General features: G+C 45.5%; 1 protein-coding gene across 1 annotated transcript; it reads right to left on the bottom strand.

Moving 5' to 3' along the window:
- Positions 1–611: 611 nt before the first annotated feature.
- On the bottom strand, positions 612–15,935 carry LOC124711999 (cuticle protein 19-like). Its single transcript, XM_047242284.1, has 3 exons — positions 15,877–15,935; positions 7,495–7,593; positions 612–905 (listed from the first exon to the last, which is right to left on the bottom strand). The coding sequence occupies exons 1-3, from the start codon at positions 15,892–15,894 to the stop codon at positions 663–665; spliced, it is 360 nt and encodes a 119-aa protein (XP_047098240.1). The 5' UTR covers positions 15,895–15,935; the 3' UTR covers positions 612–662.
- Positions 15,936–22,726: the final 6,791 nt, after the last annotated feature.

Raw genomic sequence — 22,726 nt, 5'->3', positions numbered from 1 at the left:
CGCCAGTGACTACTCTTGATGAACTGTGGTATCGTGTTGAAGCTGCATGGGCAGCTGTACCTGTACACGCCATCCAAGCTCTATTTGACTCAATGCCTAGGCGTATCAAGGCCGTTATTACGGCCAGATGTGGTTGTTCTGGGTACTGATTTCTCAGGATCTATGCACCGAAATTGCGTGAAAATGTAACCAGATGTCAGTTCTAGGACAATATATATGTGCAGTGAATACCCGTTTATTATCTGCATTTCTTCTGGGTGTAACAATTTTAATGGCCAGTAGTGTATTATTTACAGAGAACTTTCAACGTTGACAGTGTTTTCAACTTTTGAACATGTAAGTGACTCCTAGAAGCAATTGTCAGAGACTTCAGAATGCTCTCTTTCACTGCTAGACAGGAAAGAAAAAAAAAAAAAAAAAAATAACACGCTTGTATCCTTTTATTTGATAAGCCGCTTATCCCAGAAAGAGCCACAGGCTTCTCTCCCAATAAGTGTTATTCCGTACTCTAATGAGGTACAGTGATTTCAGGAGCAGCGGACGTGTTTTGTCTGTCAGTGGGATGCAGTGGCGGAAGGGAACAGAAATGAGAGAATCGTTTTGCAGTGCAAAGTGCGAGTTTATTTGCGGAGGTTTCTACAAAAGCGGCGAGCGGTGCGGCGTCAGTGGTGGCCGTGTCCGTGGTAGGTGACCTCGGGGTGTCCGTGCGGGCCCGGCCGCGACACCACGGCGCGGAAGCCCGAGTGCGGGTCGGCCGAGTAGTGGACGGTGCGTAGCGCGCCGCCCGGCTCCACCAGCGAGTAGTGGCCCTGCACCACGTCGCCGTGCCGAGACTCCGACTGCTGCTTCACGTCGCCCGTGTGCGGGTCGTGCACCGCGTACTCGAAGTCGTACTTGGCCGGCGCCTGGGCAGACAGGACAGAACAACGAGCAAGTTACGCAGGCCAGTGGCTGCACGGCAGAGGCAATCAACAGCAACCGCGGAGAACGCAGTATGTAGAACTTTACAAGGGAACATCACCAACTCGACCTCATATTTTGAAGAGAAAGAAGCACACGCGCAAGACACCAGCACCGAAAATTTCTGCCATTGTTCTAATAGTACGCGGTTACCATCTGGAAGTACACCACCAGCTACAGGTTACAAACCGTACGCACCAGTTGTTTGGAGATCGCAGTCGCCCAATGCCTGAGAGTGAAGAACACTGCCTAACAATTCTTAAGGAACAACCGAACAACTACGCCGACCAGTGATGGCGAAAGGAAATGTAGAGAGCGGGACATGTCAACGCAGCGAAGCCTGTGCACGCTCTGTACGCCTTCGACAGTTCATATAGTACGATGTTTGATGAAGGTTATTGTGGAGCCGATTAGTGGGACATTCCGTGTGGTACGACAAGTGTCTGCAAGGCATCATTCTACGATCGTGTGCGAGCAATTGGACGGCTCGAAGCAGGTCAGTACATCACTACTTTGGCCACAATAATGGGTGTGTCCAGCAGTGTCATCTAGCGACTAAAAAACGCCGCTGAAGTTGGAAATGGTAAACGAAAGCAGCACCGCAAGACAACCGTCACGTAGCCCTAGTGGATGAAAGGGGCAGACGTTTCAGTCCTAGGGAGAACGCTGCAGGCCTTGTAACCACTACCGAGGCACAAACATCAAACGGGACGATTTTGTGACTGTCAAATCAGGCTGGTTTGTATGCTCGGAAACATGTTAAATGCTTCCCACTTCAACTACGCCATAGTGGTGGTGGTGGTGGTGGTTAGTGTTTAACGTCCCGTCGACAACGAGGTCATTAGAGACGGAGCGCAAGCTCGGGTTAGGGAAGGATTGGGAAGGAAATCGGCCGTGCCCTTTCAAAGGAACCATCCCCGCATTTGCCTGAAACGATTTAGGAAAATCACGGAAAACCTAAATCAGGATGGCCGGAGACGGCCGAATGCGAGTCCAGTGTGCTAACCACTGCGCCACCTCGCTCGGTACGCCATAGTCGAGAAAGAGTTGGTGTAGGGAGCATTTTGTTTGGGGTCAGAAACAGTGATCCAGAGTGATGTTCTCCGACGAATCCCGCTTCACTGTGGCAAGCGATTCTGGCCACCAGTTAGTGTGCAGAGAGATGCGAACTCGTCACATACTAAAAAGTGTTCGTGACCGTCAACGGTATGGCATAGGCGTTATGGTGTGGGCAGACGTTCAGGACTCGCACAAAAGAATTTAAGTGCTCGTTTTTCCCGCGGGCCGTTCGAGAGTGGAGCCATTGAACTCTCTACCAGGCACTTTATTGTGAATAGCAGAGAAATCACATAGATGTAGATGTATGCACAATGGGCGAACACCATTGTATATCTTTGCGCGAGGTACCGTTACATCACGGCTATATTGCAGGGAGATTGTTCTGCATCATGTCCGTATGTTCGTGTGTTTAGGACTGCAGTAAGTATCGAATTTCTTTTTACGGACGACAGTGGCCAACCACAGAGGACCGCTGAGGTCTCGAACACACGGGAAAGTGAAGATATTGAACGTATGGAATGGCCTGCTTACTCCACGGGCCTACCTACACCCTTACCATTCCAGTGATGCTAATGGCAGACGTGTTTCGCAACATAGACATCCTCCCTGAACTGTGCAAGAATTGTAAACCGTCTTGAGAGAGGAGAGGGACAATATCCCCCAAAGACTCCTTAATAGTTTGGTAGCCAGCATCAATAATGTGTGCAAAATGTGTTTTGTTGCCCGAGGACGGCATCTTCCGTATTGAGAGTCCGATATCGACCTTTATGATGGTACTAACCTGCGTCAAAGATGAAATTTATGTCCGTTAGCCTGCTTTCCCATGTGGTGAAATCTGTACCATTGTTCACTATAAATAAACCACTTCATCTCTATTACGTACGTACTGTGTTTCATGTCGTCATTGCCTGTGATTGTTCCTGTCCGACGATATCTCTGTTTCTTAGCAATTTTCAAGCAGTGCACTGTACAACTAAGTAATAACTCGAGGCCTTGTATTCACCAGAAGTTGCAAGCGAGAGAAGTGCACTGTACAACGAAGTAATAACTCGAGCCCTTGTATTCACCAGAAGTTGCAAGCGAGAGAAGAGGGGTGGGAGAATGAGAATGGCTAGGGGCGGGGGGGAGGTGGTCGCCTCTGCCCGGCGTGTTTCAGATCTTGTTCAAGAACACATCATATTCTACGCAAAATGTAGTGAGTAACATGGGTACGTAACATGTCAGACATACGCTCAGACACATTCCCTATTCTTTGAACGATATTCTTGTACTATCACATATATAAAAATGAATACACATAAGCAACTGAAGCATTGTTATGAAACAAAATTAATGATTTTTGATTTACAATTTAATCACGCCAATCTCGTTCAAGAATTGCGGGTTTCCTGCAAATTAACTTTGCTTTAACAGTGCCAGATTCAAAATCCAAAGGAAATAACCCACGTCAGTAATAATAATAACTAAACATTGCTTCGCTACTTGTTAATGACAAACTAATTTCTTTCATTCGTTTGAGAATTTGCAACATAGAGATGTTCAAAGCAAAGAGATCTCTGGCACCAGCTGCAGGTTAGAAATCGCGCACTTTAACATAATGAACAGAGCATATCATCAGTCACAAAACAATATTTGACAAAGCTTTAACTCACTTCGACGAGGGCCGGGCCGCACTCGGGCATTAGGCAGGTTGTAGGGAGACGGAACAAGTGACAAACAATAGGTGTGCGCGAAAGCTTAAAAACTGTGGTTTCAGAAAGTCATAACCGCGTTCTATCAGAACTAATTTTCGCCCGGTATAAATTCCTGGGGCTGATATCTCGATGTGTGCTTTTTTTCTCCTTAAAATACGAGGTCAAGTTGCTGATGTTTCCTTGTTAGAACATATTCCGATATCAAATGTAACGAGGTACCTCGAACACAACGACTTCCTCCGTTTCAACCAGGGTGGATTACGAAAAAGAAATAGATGGGGGAAACCGTACTGATCCCTTCTTGCTCTTCAGGCTGTAATAAAACGGAAGATAACCGATGACCAACTTGACGGGCTATCTAAACTTAGGATAATTCTCCCCCCCTACTACAACAATCATTGCAGATGTGTACTTACACCCGAATAGGGTTGCGCCACGTAATGGCACCATTTGAACGGCTGACTGCCGTCTTAGTGAAAATAATGGAATCACAAAGCGAAATTAATATCACTGAAGCCATTGCATGTAACAGTAGACCAGTAGATAAGGAACAATATTAATAATTTACAAATGATAGAGCACGGCAATCGGTCGTCCTTTTTTGCAGGGCTTATTTGGCAAATCCAGATTTCGGCTAGTGCCTAGCCATCATCAGTGCACTATTTTATAGTATCAGTGCATGCCAGAACCCCGTTGTTGGGGCGTCTGTCACAGTTCTTTCAACACTGAATAAATCTAGATTTGCCAAATAAAACCTGCAAAAAAGGACGAGTGATTGCTGTGCTCTGTCATTTGTAAATCATATCACAGTCGCTGAGTGCACCCACGTTCCTAATGGAAGGTTATCTGATGAATAATAATAATGGTTACATTTACCGAATGGACAACACTAGTATAACAACAAATTTATTTAATATAATAATTAAAAAGGTAAAAATTAATTACTTGGTTAGAAGTCAAGCAGTACTTACGAGGAATGAACATATAGTCAGAGAACGCAAAGATTACTGTAAATAATTAATCGGTGTGGATTCACTCAGCACCAGTAACGTAATTTAAGTGAAGTAATTCATTTGTTGATTGTTTTCAGACACACGACCGCAACCTGGTACTCGATGAAATGTTCACAATTAGTCGTTGTCAGCTTTGGAGCTGTCTGGAGTGTGGTGTTATACACTGAAGAGCCTAAGAAACTGGTGCACCTGCCTAACATCGTGTAGGGCCCCCGCGAGCACGCAGAAGCGCCACAACACGGCGTGGCATGGACTCGACTAATGTCTGAAGTAGTGCTGGAGGGAACTGACACCATGCATCCTGCAGGGCTGTCCATAAATCCTTGAGATTACAAGGGGGTGGAGATCTCATCTGAACAGCACGGGTTGCAAGGCGTCCCAGATATGCTCAATAATGTTCATCTCTGGAGAGTTTGGTGGCCAGTGGAAGTGTTTAAACTCAGAAGAGTGTTCCTGGAGCCATTCTGCAGCAATTCTGGACGTGTGGGGTGTCGCATTGTCCTGCTGGAATTGCCCACGTCCTTCAGAATGTACAATGGGCATGAACGGATGGAGGTGATCAGACAGGATCCTTACGTACTTGTCACCTGTCAGAGACGTGTCTAGACGTATCAGGGGTCCCATATCACTCCAACGGTACACGCCCCACACTTTTACAGAGCCTCCATCAGATTGAACAGTCCTCTGCTGACATGCAGGGTCCGTGGTTGTCTCTATACCCATCCGCTCGACACAATTTGAAACGATACTCGTCTGACCAGCAAGATGTTTTCAGTCATCAACAGCCCAATGTCGGTGTTCATGGGCCCAGGCTAGGCGTAAAGATTTGTGTCGTGCAGTTGTCAAGGGTACACGAGTGGGCCTTCGACACTTCTGTCGCGTTGAACGATTCTCTTCAATCTTCGTTGGTCCCGTTCTTGCAGGATCTTTTTCCGGCCCCAGCGGTCGGAAATTGATGTTTTACTAGATTCCTGATGTTCACGGTATTCGTGAAGGGGTCGTGCGACAAAATCCGCACTTCATCGCGAACCCGTACGTGCTCTGCCCCAACGCTCTTGCGCCGACTGTGACACCACATTCAACTTCACTTAAATCTTGATAACCTGCAATTCTAGCAGCAGTAACATATCTAACAACTGCGACAGACACTTGTCGTCTTATATAGGCGTTGTCGACCGCAGCACCGTATTCTGCCTGTTTACATATTTCTGTATTTGAATATGATTGACTATATCGATTTCTTTGGCGCTTCAGTATATATACCGAGTGATCAAAAAGTCAGTATAAATTTGAAAACTGAATAAATCATGGAATAATGCAGATAGAGAGGTACAAATTGACATACATGCTTGGAATGACATGGGGTTTTATTAGAACCAAAAAAATACAAACGTTCGAAAGATGTCCGACAGGTGGCGCTTCATCTGATCAGAATAGCAATAATTAGCATAACAAAGTAAGACAAAGCAAAGATGATGTTCTTTACAGGAAATGCTCAATATGACCACCGTCATTCCTCAACAATAGCTGTAGTTGAGGAATAATGTTGTGAACAGCACTGTAAAGCATGTCCGGAGTTATGGTGAGGCATTGGTGTCGGATGTTGTCTTTCAGCATCCCTAGAGATGTCGGTCGATCACGATACACTTGCGACTTCAGGTAACCGCCGGCCGAAGTGGCCGTGCGGTTAAAGGCGCTGCAGTCTGGAGCCGCAGGTTCGAATCCTGCCTCGGGCATGGATGTTTGTGATGTCGTTAGGTTAGTTAGGTTTAACTAGTTCTAAGTTCTAGGGGACTAATGACCTCAGCAGTTGAGTCCCATAGTGCTCAGAGCCATTTGAACCATTTTCAGGTAACCCCAAAGCCAATAATCACACGGACTGAGGTCTGGGGATCTGGGAGGCCAAGCATGACGAAAGTGGAGGCTGAGCACACGATCATCACCAAACGACGCGCGCAAGAGATCTTTCACTCGTCTAGCAATATGGTTTTTTTTTGGTTCTAATAAAACGCCATGTCATTCCAAGCATGTGTGTCAATTTTTACCTCTCTATCTACATTATTCCGTGGATTATTAAGTTTTCAAATTTATACTGACTTCTTGATCACCCGGTACTTCAGAGTGAGCATTTTTCTGAATCAGCACAGCGTCATGGAATGTAACGTTTCATTTCGTTAAGCATTTGTGCGTTCTAATTTCCCGAAACATTCATTAACATGCAAGTTATTTGACCCTGTAATATTTACTTGCTTTGTGGACTACTGCTGAACGCCAACTCGAACTAAACACATCAAAATGTAACGTGCCCTTAGGGGCATAGTTAAGTGAGAGACGCTTGCAACAGTTACTAATCCCAACCGTTACATACTGTGTCACCTTCGTTTAAAAATTGGCAATTCTTTGCTGCAAAGGAGATGAAAATTATAGTGATCAGAGACTAGAACGCTAGGCGTAAAATGAGAGGTCTACGGAAGACGGCAGTTATACAACACGCACCTAACAGCGGGGTTTTAAAGCTCGCATGTGGGGTAGCAATCAGTGCACGTAGCGTCTCGCTTCTCGCCTGACTCGCTTGCTACCTGCTTTGAGTATTCCGGTACGTCGAGCTCTAAGCCACTTGGTCCACAGGTATTATGTCACTAGAGAGCGATACGTAAAGCAGGTGGGTGTGACTGGTGCTAGACAGACGGCGTGGCGCGACGGAGCGGCAACGCGAGACTGCGCACCGCCAGTACTTTCCTTCCGCGGCTGTAGGCACGGGTACTCACATGGTAGTCGAGCTGCACGTTGTGCCCGTAGCCGCCCTCTGCGTAGCCGGGGTAGCCGCTCGCCGCCGTCGCCAGGAGTGCAACTGCTGCTGCCACGACCTGTCAACACGTCACGTGTCACCTCGCTCAGTCAGCTCTTCTCACCACCCTGTCTACTGGGGCGGGGGGGGGGGGGGGAAGTACAACACGACTAGAGCGTAGAGTCCTTTCAAGCATCCTTGAAAGACTTTAACTACAATGAAGGGCAGCCAATGAGACATATGGGAAAAAAGTAAGTAAACTGTCACTCACACTACTGGCCATTAAAATTGATACACCAAAAAGAAATGCAGATGATAAACGGGTTTTCATTGGACATATATATTATACTACAACTGACGTGTGATTACATTTTCACGCAATTTGGGTGCATAGATCCTGAGAAATCAGTACCCAGAACAACCACCTCTGGCCGTAAAAACGGCCTTGATACGCCTGGGCATTGAGTCAAACAGAGCTTGGATGGCGTGTACAGGTACAGCTGCCCATGCAGCTTCAACTCGATACCACAGTTCACCAAGAGTAGTGACTGGCGTATTGTGGCGAGCCAGTTGCTCGGTCACCATTGACCAGACGTTTTCAGCTGGTGAGAGATCTGGAGGATGTGCAGGCCAGGGAAGAAATGCAGCTGATAAACGGGTATTTATTGGACATATATATTATACTACAACTGACATATGATTACATTTTCACGGAATTTGGGTGCATAGATCCTGAGAAATCAGTACCCAGAACCACCACCTCTGGCCGTAATAACGGCCTTGATACGCCTGGGCATTGCGTCAAACATACCCTGGATGGCGTGTACAGGTACAGCTACCCATGCAACTTCAGCACGATACCACAGTTCATCAAGAGTAGTGACCGGCGCACTGTGACGAGCCAGTTGCTCGGCCACCATCGATCAGACGTTTTCAATTTGGGGTTTCGCAGGGATCGAATGAAGGGTAGAGCCAAGGGTCGTAACACATCTGAAATGCAACGTCCACTGTTCAAAGTGCCGTCAATGCGAACAAGAGGTGACCGAGACGTGTAACCAATGGCACTCCATACCATCACGTCGGGTGATACGCCAGTATGGCGATGACGAATACACGCTTCCAATGTGCGTCCACCGCGATGTCGCCAAACACGGTTGCGACCATCATGATGCTGTAAACAGAACCTGGATTCATCCGAAAAAATGGCGATTTGCCATTCGTGCACCCAGGTTCGTCGTTGAATACACCAACGCAGGCGCTCATGCCTGTGATGCAGTGTCAAGGGTAACCGCAGTCATGGTCTCCGAGCTGATAGTCCATTCTGTCGTCGAACTGTTCGTGCAGATGGTTGTTGTCTAGCAAACGTCCCCATCTGTTGACTCAGGGATCGAGACGTGGCTGCACGATCTGTTACAGCCATGCGGATAACATGCCTGTTATCTCGACTGCCAGTGATACGAGGCCGTTGGGATCCAGCACGGCGTTGCGTATTACCCTCCTGATCCCACTGATTCCATATTCTGCTAACAGTCATCGGAGTTCGACCAACACGAGGAGCAATGTCGCGATACGATAAACCGCAATCGCGATAGGCTACAATGCAACCTTTATCAAAGTCGGAAACGTGATGGTACGCCTTTCTCCTGCTTACACGAGGCATCACAACAACGTTTCACCAGGCAATGCCGGTCAACTGCTGTTTGCGTATGAGAATTCGGTTGGAAACTTTCCTCACGTCAGCACGTTGTAGGTGTCGCCGCCGGCGCCAACCTTGTGTGAATGCTCTGAAAAGCTAATCATTTGCATATCACAGCATCTTCTTCCTGTCGGTTAAATTTCGCGTCTGTATCACTTTTAATGACCAGTAGTGTATTTAAAAAGTAATCGCCATAACTGTTAAGATTTTACTGTGAGACAAGACGTTCAATGCCTTCACGGAAAACATTTTGTGGTTGTCTACGGAACCACGATTGTGCCCAGAGAGCACCTCTTCGTCCCAAGCAAATCGGCGGCCATGAAATTCTTTCCTCCGGGCTCCAAAGGTATGGAAATAGCCGGAAGAGATCGGTTTATATGGAGAACGTGTATGGGCTTCCCAGCCACACTTCTGCAGCGTGGTCGAAACAACCCTGACAACATTTGTGCAGGCACTATCCTGCAACAGAATGACGCCGTCTATCAACATTGTGGAGCGATCGGAGCTTACGGCGCGCTGTAATTTTTACAGAGTGGTCACGTGGCTGTCGACTTGCTTCGGACGAACAAGTGCACGCCCGGGTGCAATCATGGACGTATTGTGTAACATTTATGGCGATAACTTTTGAAATAATCCGATCTGTGTAGTTTTCATTTGCTTACCCATTTTGCAAACCTACCAACGGGATTTTTTAACGCGTCAGGGCGTATATCCTGTGTATTTACGTAGAGTTAACAAGATGAGGTCACAGACAGGGAACTGTTAATTGGTAGGTACAACTGAAGACACTTGGCTTGGATCTGATTAATGTACTGAATTCAAACAGAGAATGCTCATAAGAATGTACATGGCATAGTCTGTGATGTGGAAAAGTGGTAGTTGCTTAATACGTGGTGTCCCAAAAAGAAGGACCCGATTTTGACTTGTAATGATATTGAGACAAATGTCACTGGTAACAGCGCTAGATACAATCGGCATGGTCTAGAGTTTCAGAAAAATCCGCGAGATGTCGTTACGAGCGCTGACTTGGAGCGTGCAGTAACGCGCATTGTGGCCCCAACGTTGGATAGGGCGCACAGGACCGCGAGACCGGGTTTTACACTCTTGGCCTCCTAGGTCCCCTGACTTAAGACCATGTGATATCTTCCTGTGGGGATATGTTAAACAATGTGTTTACGTTCCTCCCTTACCTCGTGACATTGATGAACTAAAAACCAGAATATCAGCTGCTGTAGTTTCAGTGACAGAAGACACCTCACGCTCAGTTTGGGATGAATTCGGTTATGGGCTAGATGTCGTCCGTGTAGCCAATGGAGGACATATTGAACATTTATGATGGATTTTTATAAACTTTTGTCTTTTCCGAGTAATGTAGTATGTAAATTGTTGGTGTTAAGCCCTTCTTCCTAATAAATAGTTCTATTTAAAATCGGGACATTCTTTTTTGGGACACCCTGTACTTTAGCGAATAAGACATCCGAGGTGGAACGACGTGAATATCAAAATACGAGACGTTTCAAGTAAAAAAAGTGAAGTCAGTAGCAGTCAAAACAATTCGTTAAGAATTACAGGCCAGTAATTCCTCCGCAGACAGAGAACCATCGCTATGAGTTATGACATGGTCAAGATCGAGACGTGGCCCTTCCAACGACACGGGCAGTCTGGAATCCACGGAAAATCAGCGACAAAAGAACTGCTAATAGAAGATAATTTTCGTGAGTATAACTGAGGGGTCGTGGTCGCGCGTCTCTACAGAGACATTGCTGGAGAAATGGCTCCTCGTTAGTTCGATTTGGAAGCACTGTTGGATGCGGCGGACACAGTGCTACTCTGAAAATGTAGAGCCATCGATGTGATACCAGGAATTTTTTCCTGGTAACACGGTGGTCATTTTACGCTCAGATAAAGAAAACAATTTCACGCCAGAAACACTTCCAGTGGACTCGAAAATGTAACACTGGATAGAGTAAATCGATCGATTGAATGTGTAGTTTGGAATCTGAAAACATTCTAATAACAGAATAAGACTGTAATGACTTTTTGCCTGATTGTATTAAAAAAGCGTTATTAAAAGTATAAATACTGCAAAAGAGGGGGGGGGGGGAGGGAAGCATGAAATAAAATTTATTGAAACATAGCTGCTGAAAATCGAGAAAATTCAGCCTAGCATTAAGAACGTTTAGAAACAGCAGCTTATAACAGAGTAACTTTGCAAAGACATTTCGCCATGTATGTAGTAAGTAGTTTTATTAATAGTAATAAATACTGTAAAGAAGGGAGTTAGAGAAGACCACGAACTAAAATTTCTTAAAAGCTAATTGCTAAAAATGGAAAAAATTCCGCTTAGCATTAGAGACGTTTACCAACAACAGATGAAGCAGAACAACCAACAAATTCCAAAATTCAGATTAAGCCCAAAACATTACTGGAATATGGCGGAAAGGCTGATAGTAACGCTATGTACGTGTAAAAATGGTCACACAAATGAGACCGGTAAACATTCTATGTGGCCGTGAGCAGCAGCTTCAGGCTGTCGAGGAAATTCTTTCTTGCAAGCTGCAGCTGGTTATTCAAGATGTTATCATCTCTTTGAGCTAAATGCCTGAATATTTCATGTTCTTATAACAAATCTAATCTCAGCCTATTACCTATTTAATTAGAATTACTGTTTCTTTCTCGGAAACAAATACTCTGCAATGGAGGAGTTATAACATTGCCATCTTTCTTTTGCAGCAGATGCTTCTTATAACTGACTTTAATAGCCCTTCCAGTCTGTCTTACACCATTTTGTAGACGCCTGGGGTTGTAAAAGGATCTTCTCAGATTTTAGCGTGTGAACTACATTTTTCTTCACATTGTTGTTGGTGGAAAGAGAAACTTATCAGCCGTGTCTTTTGATCGTTTATAAGTCTTATTAAGGTTCCGTGAAAACGGAATCCTTGTAAGATCGTTTTGTTGTCTGTCTGTCCGACTGTTAAGAATCCTTTTTCTCACAAACGAGTAGACAAACCAAATTGAAATTTATGTCGCAATATTAAGGTCTATGGTCCTTTGGCGGTGTAAGAATTTTATACTTCTAAGTCAATTCAGTCAAAAGATACGGCCATTTATGTCACATACTTGAATACTTGAAACTTATACATAAGGTACTTCCCGTTGACCTAGAATCATGAAATTTGGCAAGAAGCAAGGTTTCACGATACAAGTAAAGGGAAAACTCCGAAATCGTTATTTTGTAATTATATCATATGAAAAAATATCTCTTTTGACATTTGTTATCAGACTTCAGACTTGAAATTAAAATATTCTTGAAAGTCTTTGAATCCCTGGGACCGATATTTTTCCAATATGAATGTAGGTAACAGGCAAAAATCATCAATATCCTCGATTCCCAGAATGGATGAACTGTCTACGTATATGATTACGTTTGTAAGGCACCGTCAGTGCTCGAGTCCTGGCCTTTTTTAATTTTTAATTAATTTATTTATTTATTATTATTTTTTTTATTCATGCCGCTTTGTGGTGTCAAACGCAACTCAATAACTTTGAACGCTGGAAATACGAATGCTCGAGAAGGAATTCCCCACTGACGCAGCGAGGTAGCAAATAGCCTGTCCAACCACTTAAGCCTAGGTTTCTGTTGTTGCTCAGATGTTCAAGGAAAATCCCGGGATGGATCCTCTGAAAAGAATATGGCCGCTTTTATTCTCCATCCTTTACATTCACACCTACATATACGTCTACGTAATTACTACGCAATTCACGATTTAGTGCCTGGCAGAGAGTTCATCGAACCACTTACAAGCTATTTATCTACCGTTCCATCCTCGAACAGCGCGCGGTGAAAAACGAATACTTAACAAATCTTTTTTCCGTACGAGTTCTGATTTATTTTATGATGACGGTAATTTCTCCTTACGTACGTGGGGGCCAACAAAATACTTTTACACTCCAAGGAGAAAACTGTTGGCGCGGGTATTAGCCGAGCGGTCTGAGTCACTGCAGTCATTGACTGTGGGGCTGGTCCCGGCGGAGGTTCGAGTCCTCCTTCGGGCATGGGTGTGTGTGTTTGTCCTTAGGATAATTTAGGTTAAGTAGTGTGTAAGCTTAGTGACTGATGACCTTAGCAGTTAAGTCCCATAAGATTTCACACACATTTGAACGTTTTTAGAAAACTGTTGATTGAAATTTCTTGAGAAGGTCTTGCCGCAACGAAAACCAGCTTTGTTTTAATGACTGCCACCCCAGTTCACGTATCATATCGTTGGCACTCTCTCTCCTATTTGGCTGTAAAACAAAACGAGCTGCTCTTCTTTTTCGATGTCCTCCATCATACCTATCTGGTTTAGATCCCACATCGCACAGCAATACTTCAGAAGAGGGGAACAAGCGTAGTGTAAGAACTCTCCTTAATAGACCTGTTGCGATTTCTGAGACTTCTGCCAATAAATTACAGTCCTTGGTGTGCTTTCTCCACAACACTATCTATGTGATCGTCCCAGTTTGCTGAAACACTCGTGTTTTCCGTCTTCTTTTATTGTTGCTAAACATGGATCATTAAGGCTAGAGACAAGCAGCGTATTGATAAATTTGAGCTATGGTGCTGCCGTAGGATGCTGCGCATAAAGTGGACTGAATGAAGAACACATTTGTCCATTATTGAGCAACCCAATATCTCCATTCTTCTCGTGTCAACCCAAAAAATTGTCCAGTGCTTTGGCCATCTTATGAGAAGAGATGGAGGAGAGCCAGGAAAAATATTCATGAAAGGGAAAATGGAGAGCAAGAGACCGACACGGAGAACAGCGAGCAGGTAGATAGGTCAAATCAAGAAGATTTCAGGTCTATCTCTTCACCAGGCTCTAAGAGAAACTGGTAACAGATGGAGACGTTTTGTTCATGCGGTCACGACGCTCAGCAGTGAGCACGACTTGTGATGGTGATGTATCTGTCAAGATGATCTCAGGCGGTATTTATGTATGACTTCTTAAGAACTGTTTGAGGTCCTTCCTTGGTAGAATTAATTAAGGATGTCGAAGGAATACTGAGACGTGCTGCTAGATTTGTTTCAGTTTCCTGTCAGCAGTAGACTGCTATAGAGATCCTGAGCAATCTAGCATAGTATTCTGTGGAAAAAAGACGCTGAAATAACTCGTTTTCTTTTTTTAGTGGCGTATTCGCTGCGCTGAAAATTTATGAGAAATTGTTTGCCCGACCGGGACTCAAAATCTTGCCTTTCTTCGACAGTGTGCTGTAAGCTGTGCAATCCGAGCCTGCATGATGGACTCGCCTCCCGTTGGTTGCTCTCTCTATCTTGTATTGAGCTCCATGAGTTGTGGTGTTTACCTACCACTGATAGAGAACATCCAAAGAAGAGCGGCGCGATTCGCACAGGATCGTTTAGTCCGCTAGAGCTTTGCGGAGATCCTCAACAAACTACTGGCGGACGTTACGAGAGAGGCTTTGTGGTTCACAGAGAGGCTTACTATTAAAATTTCGGGAAAACACTTTCCGGGAAGACCCAGACAACATACCACTTCCCCAAAACACATCTTTCGGAAAGACCACAAGGAGAAATTTCGAGAAATTAGGGCTATTACAGAGGCTTACCGACAATCATTCTTCCCACACGCTATATGCGAGTGGAACAGGGACGTGGGGGTCAGTTGGTGCTAACAGAAGTACTGTCCGCCACGTACCTTAGCAGGCTCTCCGAGTATGATGTAGATGTAGATGAAAAGTGTTGGGTTGGCAGAAGAGCCAACACCGTGTTACTAGAGGAGGCCGAAATGCACGCGTTTTAGCTCACGCAGGCTGGCGTGAAGAGGGAAGAACTATACTGACGTGATGTCTGGAACGTGACAAGGAATGAGAATTCAGAAAGCGGACGTAATTAGTTTCATACTCAACTTTAATCCATTAATGATGAACGTCGCTCTTGTCGGTACATGATTCACAATATTATCTGTTAGTAACTGAATATGGCGCCTTGCTAGGTCGTAGAAAACTAGGTAGCTGAAGGCTATGCTAAACTGTCGTCTCGGGAAATGAGATCGTATGTAGATAGTGAACCATCGCTAGCAAAGTCGGCTGTACAACTGGGGCGAGTGCTAGGGAGTCTCTAGACTAGACCTGCCGTGTGGCGGCGCTCGGTCTGCAGTCACTGATAGCGGCGACATGTGGATCCGACGTATACTAACGGACCGCGGCCGATTTAAAGTGTGGTATCTGGCGGTGACACCATAAAAAGTAAGAAGAGAAACCAATGGCAGGTTGAAGTTTTGAGTTGGGCAGTGAGACGTGCAGCACAAATGGTTGCCACAGCTCGCAGCAGACAGGGATACTACTTCGAATCCTTCTTGACGCAGCATACAATTTTAAATAATAGTGAATGAAGCAAAAATAAACTATTCTTTCACGAAACGCATTTGGAAAAATTCAAAGAACTATTGTTTCAGGCGGACACTAAATAATTATACTGCCTCTGTCGTTCACCTCAGTTAAATACCATAACGACAAGATAGGAGAGATGAAAGTACGTACACAGCCACACATACAGCAATGTCCTCCCTCGTTCTGTTCACGGGAGTGGGGAGGGCCAAATAGCGGTCCGAAGTACCCACCGCCGCACGTTACGCTGCGCCTCGTTTGTTCTCAGGTACTCACCAAAGCCTTGCACACCATGCTGAGTGGTTGACGTCGCGTCGAGCGGCTGTGAGGTAGATGTGGGGGCACTGACGACGTACGCGGCCGCTCGCTGTATATATAGGGCGGGCCGCGGCTGGTACGCTCCGGTACCCGTGCTTCTCCTCCCACACCACCCACACCCCCCACCCCCTCCCACCCGACGCCGTTTCACCTCGCATGCTGCCGCATTTTTGGTAATGGCCGCCCGCACTGTTCCGCACAGTGGCACCAGGAGCTCAATTTCGCCCTAATTACATAAAATCTAATTGCTCTCTTAGCTGCTCTTAGCAATGTTCGTAAAGGAGCACAATTGTGTTCGTAGTACTCTTTCTGCTGCCAGTGACGACAATCAGTTCTATATATGTATATATTGGCGACACCGGGTTTCTGGATGTTAGGCCCTAGCCTGAGGCATAAATTGCTTCTCTTCTAACTTACGATTCATCTCTTGCTGCGAAAGACAACCTCAGAGGCAATAGTGAAGGTTACAAAATATGCAGCAACCAGTCGCAAAATCATGTTTTATTTATTCACCTTTGCAAATCGATTTCAACTGATTACATAAATCTGTGTATTACTATTCAGGGCACATATTGGTTGAAAGCACCGATGATGGCTGTTAATCAGTTGAAATCGATTTGCAAAAGTGAATAAATAAAATATGATTTTGCTACTGGTTGCTGCATATTTGGTAATTTTGTGGTTTACGGTCGCTGCACGACTTGGGAACCACATGGATCCCACCATTCACAAATAGTGAAGGTGTTAAAATTAGCCGACCTTTATTTCCTCAAAAAATACGGTCTGTAGTCATGAAAAATTAATTATCAACTACAATCAAACGAAGTTATCTAATTACTTTCTTCCATAATCTTCTCCATTATCTTCGATAGAGAAGTCTATTTGCGCGCCCTTAGGAGTTTTGGAAACAGTAACTTTACAACTAAACTTTTTTTCTCGTCTTATTTAACTTTATTTCATTTTCTTCGCAACAAGTTTCAGAGTCGCAGCTTCATTCTCAAGCGCTGCTACATGAAAATGTGCGGATAGCGGACGAGGGAAGTCATGGCAGATCGCTTTATTGAAAGGGAGCAAACACCTACAACTTCCTGGAAGCACAAGCATAATCCTCAGTCTGCCGGGCGCTGGAGCTGAGCGGTTCTAGGCGCTTCAGTCCGGAACCGCGGTGCTGCTACGGTCGCAGGTTCGAATCCTGCCTCGGGCATGGATGTGTGTGATGTCCTTAGGTAAGTTAGGTTTAAGTAGTTCTACGTTTAGGGGACTGATGGCCTCAGATGTTAAGTGCCATAGTGCTTAGAGCCAATACTCAGTCTAGTCACATTAATTTGACCACCGTGCATGATCAACGTCAAAGCCGCAGCACTAGCAGTAGAGGGTATAAAAGCGTGTCGGGGAGACACGGAACACAGTGCAGTTGTTGTGATTCGGGAACGGAGTGGTTTATCTGACGTCCAAAAGGGCATGATTATTTGCTTTCGCGCCAAGGGTGGATGCATTCCAGAAGCGGCTACGTTTGTTAAGTCTTCGCTTGCCTCCATGGTTAAAGCGTTCGGTGCATGCCAAATAGCGCTATCGAAATCCGGTGCCGAGGCAACAGTGGTGCACCGTTGGCCAGAGACGACAGGGGTACGACATTTGTGGAGATCTGTATGGCGAACAGACGTCCAATTGTTGAGCAACTGGTCGTCCAGATGAACCAAGGGTTACCGACAGAGTCTCCTCAACGGTCGTTCCGAGAACGTTGCTACGCAGGCGTCTGGGTCACGCATCCATGCTGAACGCTGTTCATCAGCGACCAAGGCTGGAATTTGCGCACCAGTACCGCAACTGGACGTCCACTGAGAGGCGACAGGCGACCTTTTCAGTTGAGTTAAGTTTTATGCTCCATTGGACAGAAAAGAAACACCGAACAGCAATATTTAAAAAGAGAAAGCATTATGGTTTTCGTGGCATGTGCTGGGTGACCTCGTCATTCTATAGGGTACAATGGATCAACATAAACGTGCACCTATCTTTGGGGACCATGTCAACCCCTACATGTAGTTTGTTTTTCTTCAACACAATGATATCTACCAGCAGCACAATGCAACGTCAGACACAGCTCGCAGTGTACGGGCGTGATTCACAGAGCACCAGGATAAAAAAAAAGTAAATGTCGTGTGACTAGGGTCTCCCGTCGGAAAGACCGTGCGCCGGGTGCAAGTCTTTCGATTCGATGCCACGTCGGCGACTTGCGCGTCGTTGGGGATGAGATGATGATGATTAGGACAACACAACACCCAGTCCCTGAGTGGAGAAAATCTCCGACCCAGCCGGGAATCGAACCCAGGCCCGTGGGGTTGACATTCTGTCGCGTTGACCACTCAGCTACCGGGGCCGGACAGCACCAGGATCAGTTTACAGTACTCACCTGGCCAACAGACTGCCCGCATTTAATCCCAACCAAGAATGGGTGCGACCACTTCGATCGGGCTGTTCGGGTAATGGATCATCACCCGAGAAACCTAGCGCAGCTGGCGATGGCACTTGAGTTGGCATGGCTCCACATCCCTGTCCAGAACCTCACTGGCTCTTTTCCTCTACGTATCCCAGCGGTCCACGCTACAAAAGATGGTTATTCATGCTTTTGATAGGTGGTCGCATTAATGTAATTAAGACAGTATACCATGCACAAACTTAGTATGACAGAATAAGTGATGAAACGTCGGTTGGAGGGAATACGAAGAACTATTATCTTTCCATATCTTTGTATCCTTTCCTGCCAAAGTTTCGTCACTTGTTCCATTATAATATGTTTGTGCTACTAAACTTTAAGGACAGTGTAGCTGATAACGTGATTTGCTGTGACTTTTCTCGACCGCTGATCAGATGTATCCAGACACTGTAAACCGAAATTGCCTACTAGGTGCCACGAGAGGCAGCAGCAGTATACGAGGGTTGTCCAGAAAGTAAGTTCCGATCGGTCGCGAAATGGAAACAACAGTGAAAATCAGAAACGTTTTATTTGCAACAGTTAAGGTACACCTTCCACCTACTTCTCTACATAGTCGCCCCTCCAAACTCGAGTTTTGTCGTAGCGTTGTATCAACTTTCCAATATCCTCGTCATACTGTAGAAAGCAGCCGCCTGTGCATTTGGCCAGTTATCTGCACTGGTCTGCAGCTCGTTGTCTGTGGAAACGTTTTGTCTTCATAGCCAGCGGTTTTTGTGAGCAGGGATGAGACTCAGGGGGAGCCAATTATGGACTGTATTGTGGGTGATCAAACACTTCTCATCGGAAACGCTACAGGAGCGTCTTCATTACCCCTGCAGTGTTGGCTGAGAATTGGCATGAAGAAGGAACTGCTCGACAGTTGTGTTACGTGGGCTGCATGACACAGGTGAAATCTCTAACCAGGACCTCATAGTTGGCGGAAGACGCTATTCCCTACACCTCTTTACGTTCTCACTGTTCACTCAAAACTGAAAAGAGCAACGTGACACGATCGATGGGCATATTAGAGACACTGCCCAACACATCTGTGCAAAGCTTTACCGGATTTTCCCAGTGGTTTCCATTTAGCGATCGATGGGAACTCACTTTCTGGACAACCCTCGTAAAAGGAGGCGGGGCGTATTGTGTCGCAGTAGTGATGCAGTAACAGAAGATTGGGTCGGTCAGGAGGCCTTCGAAGGTGGACAAACCATTGGATGTCACTTGATTAAGAAATGCGTCAGGGATGTTACAACCCTTCCAAAGTTGCCCAAGTAGACTGTTGGTGATGTGGAATGGAAACACGAAGGGACGACCACATCTAAACCAAGAGTTGGCAGACCACACTAACTGACCGATAGTGTGTTTTGAGCGTTGCGGAGATAAGGTTGTAAAAAATTCTCGTGAGATCAGTAGAAGGAATCACTCGTGACCCTGAAGTCAGTAGTACAGCTAGCACAATGACTGGTCGAGCATTTCTGTAGTCATTATTAAGAGACGTTTGAGGTGACGCCACTTGGACAGTGGATGACTGGAAACGCGTGATCTGAAGTGATGAATCAAGCTGTACTCTATGGCAATCAGATGAAAGAGTTGGATTTGGCAAATGCCTGGAGCACGTTATCTGTCCTCAGGTGCAATGTCAACAGTAATGTGCACAGGAGGTGGCGTCACGGTTCTGGAATGTTTTTCGTTGTTACGGCGTGGTCGTCTTTTGCTCTTAAGTAAACGCTAAATGTTGAAGGATATGAACACATTTTGGAGCTGTGCTGCGTGCAGTAGAGGGTCAGCTCGGAGACCATTACTGGAACACAATGACACTGTATCCTGTTATAAAGCAACATCTGTGGGTGGTTTGTCGACAGTAACATTCCTGTAACGAATTGGCTCTCCAAACGGAACCCAATGGAATAAGTTTGGAATGAGTTAGACCGTCGACTTTGCTTAAGACCCCAGAAGAACGGGTTGTCATTCCCCCACAGAAATTCAGACACCGCATTGGTAGCGTCCCCAGCAGAGTTCAAGTCATCACAAAGACGAAAGGTGGACACACCCAATATTAATTTCGATTAATAGGCGTCCGGATACTTTTGATAATGTAGGAGTCCTTGAGAATGGGGCTGCGAAACAAATCGCGAAAAAAGAGCGTTGTTGTGGAACTTCTCTTTCCAAAACAAAAAGTTTATATTTTGTTTGTTTGTTTGCAGGTACATGTCGTCAGACCTGGTACACAGTGAGATCTACGTGGCACAGTACCGTAGCATGCTGACAAAGCACTCGAAACAAATAATGGTGGACACTTCTGCCACAAGACAGTACCAGCAAAGAGTGATGAATTCAAATTCAAAGTGACTGGGATCATTGAATAATGTAGATCGTTCTCAGCGCCGGGAGCTCATTGAGGTTGACGATTCCTTTATTGTGTAAGTTTTTCGGCTATTCACTTAGTCATCTTCGTCATGTGATGCGGACTATGGTATAATCTTTCTCCCTGAATGGCCTCCAACCGTACTATGCTTAAAAATGGAATCCTGTACGTGCATGGCCACCAACTGTACTATGGTTAAAAATGGAATCCTAAACTCGGCTGGTCAACTCCTTAGGATCAAGGCAGAATTCGTCAGAAATATCGCCTTATAGTTTTCGTTGTTCAACTGAGCCGATTATTGTTAAGCCCCCTTACTGAAGACCACCACTTACTTGTCCGTGTTGAGAAAGTAATGCGCCACCAAATGCAACACGAAAATGAAAATTAAAGCACCTGCATCCGCCTCCTTTGAATTTAGTTTATTAACACAATCAGTTTCAGTGTTTTCAGGCTCCTATGCCAACGTAGATTGGGAGGAATCCAAGTCATCCGTTGATGAACGAGGTAGTAGTGTCGTGTAAACCAGAGATCTGCAGACACCGGTTATTTAATATTGGCTCCTGTTGTGACTGCTCACGAGATTGGATTCCACCCAATTTACATTGGTAAACGAGCCTGAAGACTTTGTAATGAAATACCGAAACTGGTTGCATATATAAATTAAATGCGAAAAGGACAGCTGCAGGTGTTTTAATTTTCATTTCATACTGAACAGTCGAAGTTCCTCTAACCGCCTACTACAAGGAAAGACATACAACAAAATCACTCTCCCATATTAACTTCAGCAGGAAGAACTCTTGTTTTACTCTAATTCGTGTTAGGTTGAGCATATTCTAACTATCAGGCCAACAGCTGTTGTAAGGGACAATCTCGCTGTCACATGGTTGCAGGAAGCCTTCCATGAAATTCTGCAGGCTACGTTGAGAAATGAAGTGGGAAGTAAAGGACAGAAAACGAAAGAAAAGCAGGAGGAGATAGAGGAGTCCATTGATAAATTCAGGTGTTGTGCGGTAGGTCTGATTCTGTTTCTGCAGCAGCAGAGATGTTGCAGCTGTGTCAGAACAACCCAGACTACATCTACAGCCGCATGGAGCGTCCTGACACAAGTGCAGCAGTTCCTCTACTGCCGAACACGAATTTCCGCATGATACTCCACTTTTATCAATAGGCTGCGGCTCAACGGCTTCTCTAGCGGAGTGGTATGGCACTATGGCGCAGGATTTCAATGTGCACTACTCGTATAAAAAGAAAAAAAAGTCAAACAGGATGTACTAGAAATCGACAGCGGCATTAACGTGGGCAGTCGAGTACGTACTTTATCGTACCGCTTTACTGCTGCTGTCGTTGCTCGGGCTCACGCGACTGTCATTCGAATATGGAATCGAAGGTTTCAGGACGATCCTGAATAATGCCATGCAGGGTCTCAACGGCCCCACGTGACTAGTACCTGAGAGGTAAATACGAGGGTTGGAACTTAAATAGCGGCAAATATTTATTTACAGCTCGTACAAAACAGATACGTTCAAAAATGGTTCAAATGGCTCTGAGTGCTATGGGACTTGACATCGGAAGTCATCAGTCATCTAGAACTTAGAACTACTTAAACCTAACTAACCTAGGGACATCACACACATCCATGCCCGAGGCAGGAGTCAAACCTGCGACCGTAGCAGTCTGGCGGTTCCGCACTGAAGCTCCTAGAGCCGCTCGGTCACCGCGGCCGGCAATAGATACGTGTTTCAAAGTTTCACTGACCTTCAAAGTAGTCACCAGCATTGTGTATAACCCGTTGCCAGCGATGTGGAAGCCATGGGATACTCTTAGCAGTGCCAGTTGTGCTGACAGTTTGAGTGGAGCGGTCTATTGCCCGACGAATTTGTAGCAGTTCTCAAGCGAATGCCGTGAAGTGTTCCCTTCAGTTTAGAAATCGAGTTGAACTCATGAGGGCTTAAAAGTCAGGGAAGCGC

This window comes from Schistocerca piceifrons, chromosome 8, assembly GCF_021461385.2.
Source record: "Schistocerca piceifrons isolate TAMUIC-IGC-003096 chromosome 8, iqSchPice1.1, whole genome shotgun sequence".
NCBI lineage: Eukaryota > Metazoa > Arthropoda > Insecta > Orthoptera > Acrididae > Schistocerca > Schistocerca piceifrons.
This window is presented reverse-complemented; position numbering and strand designations above follow the sequence as displayed.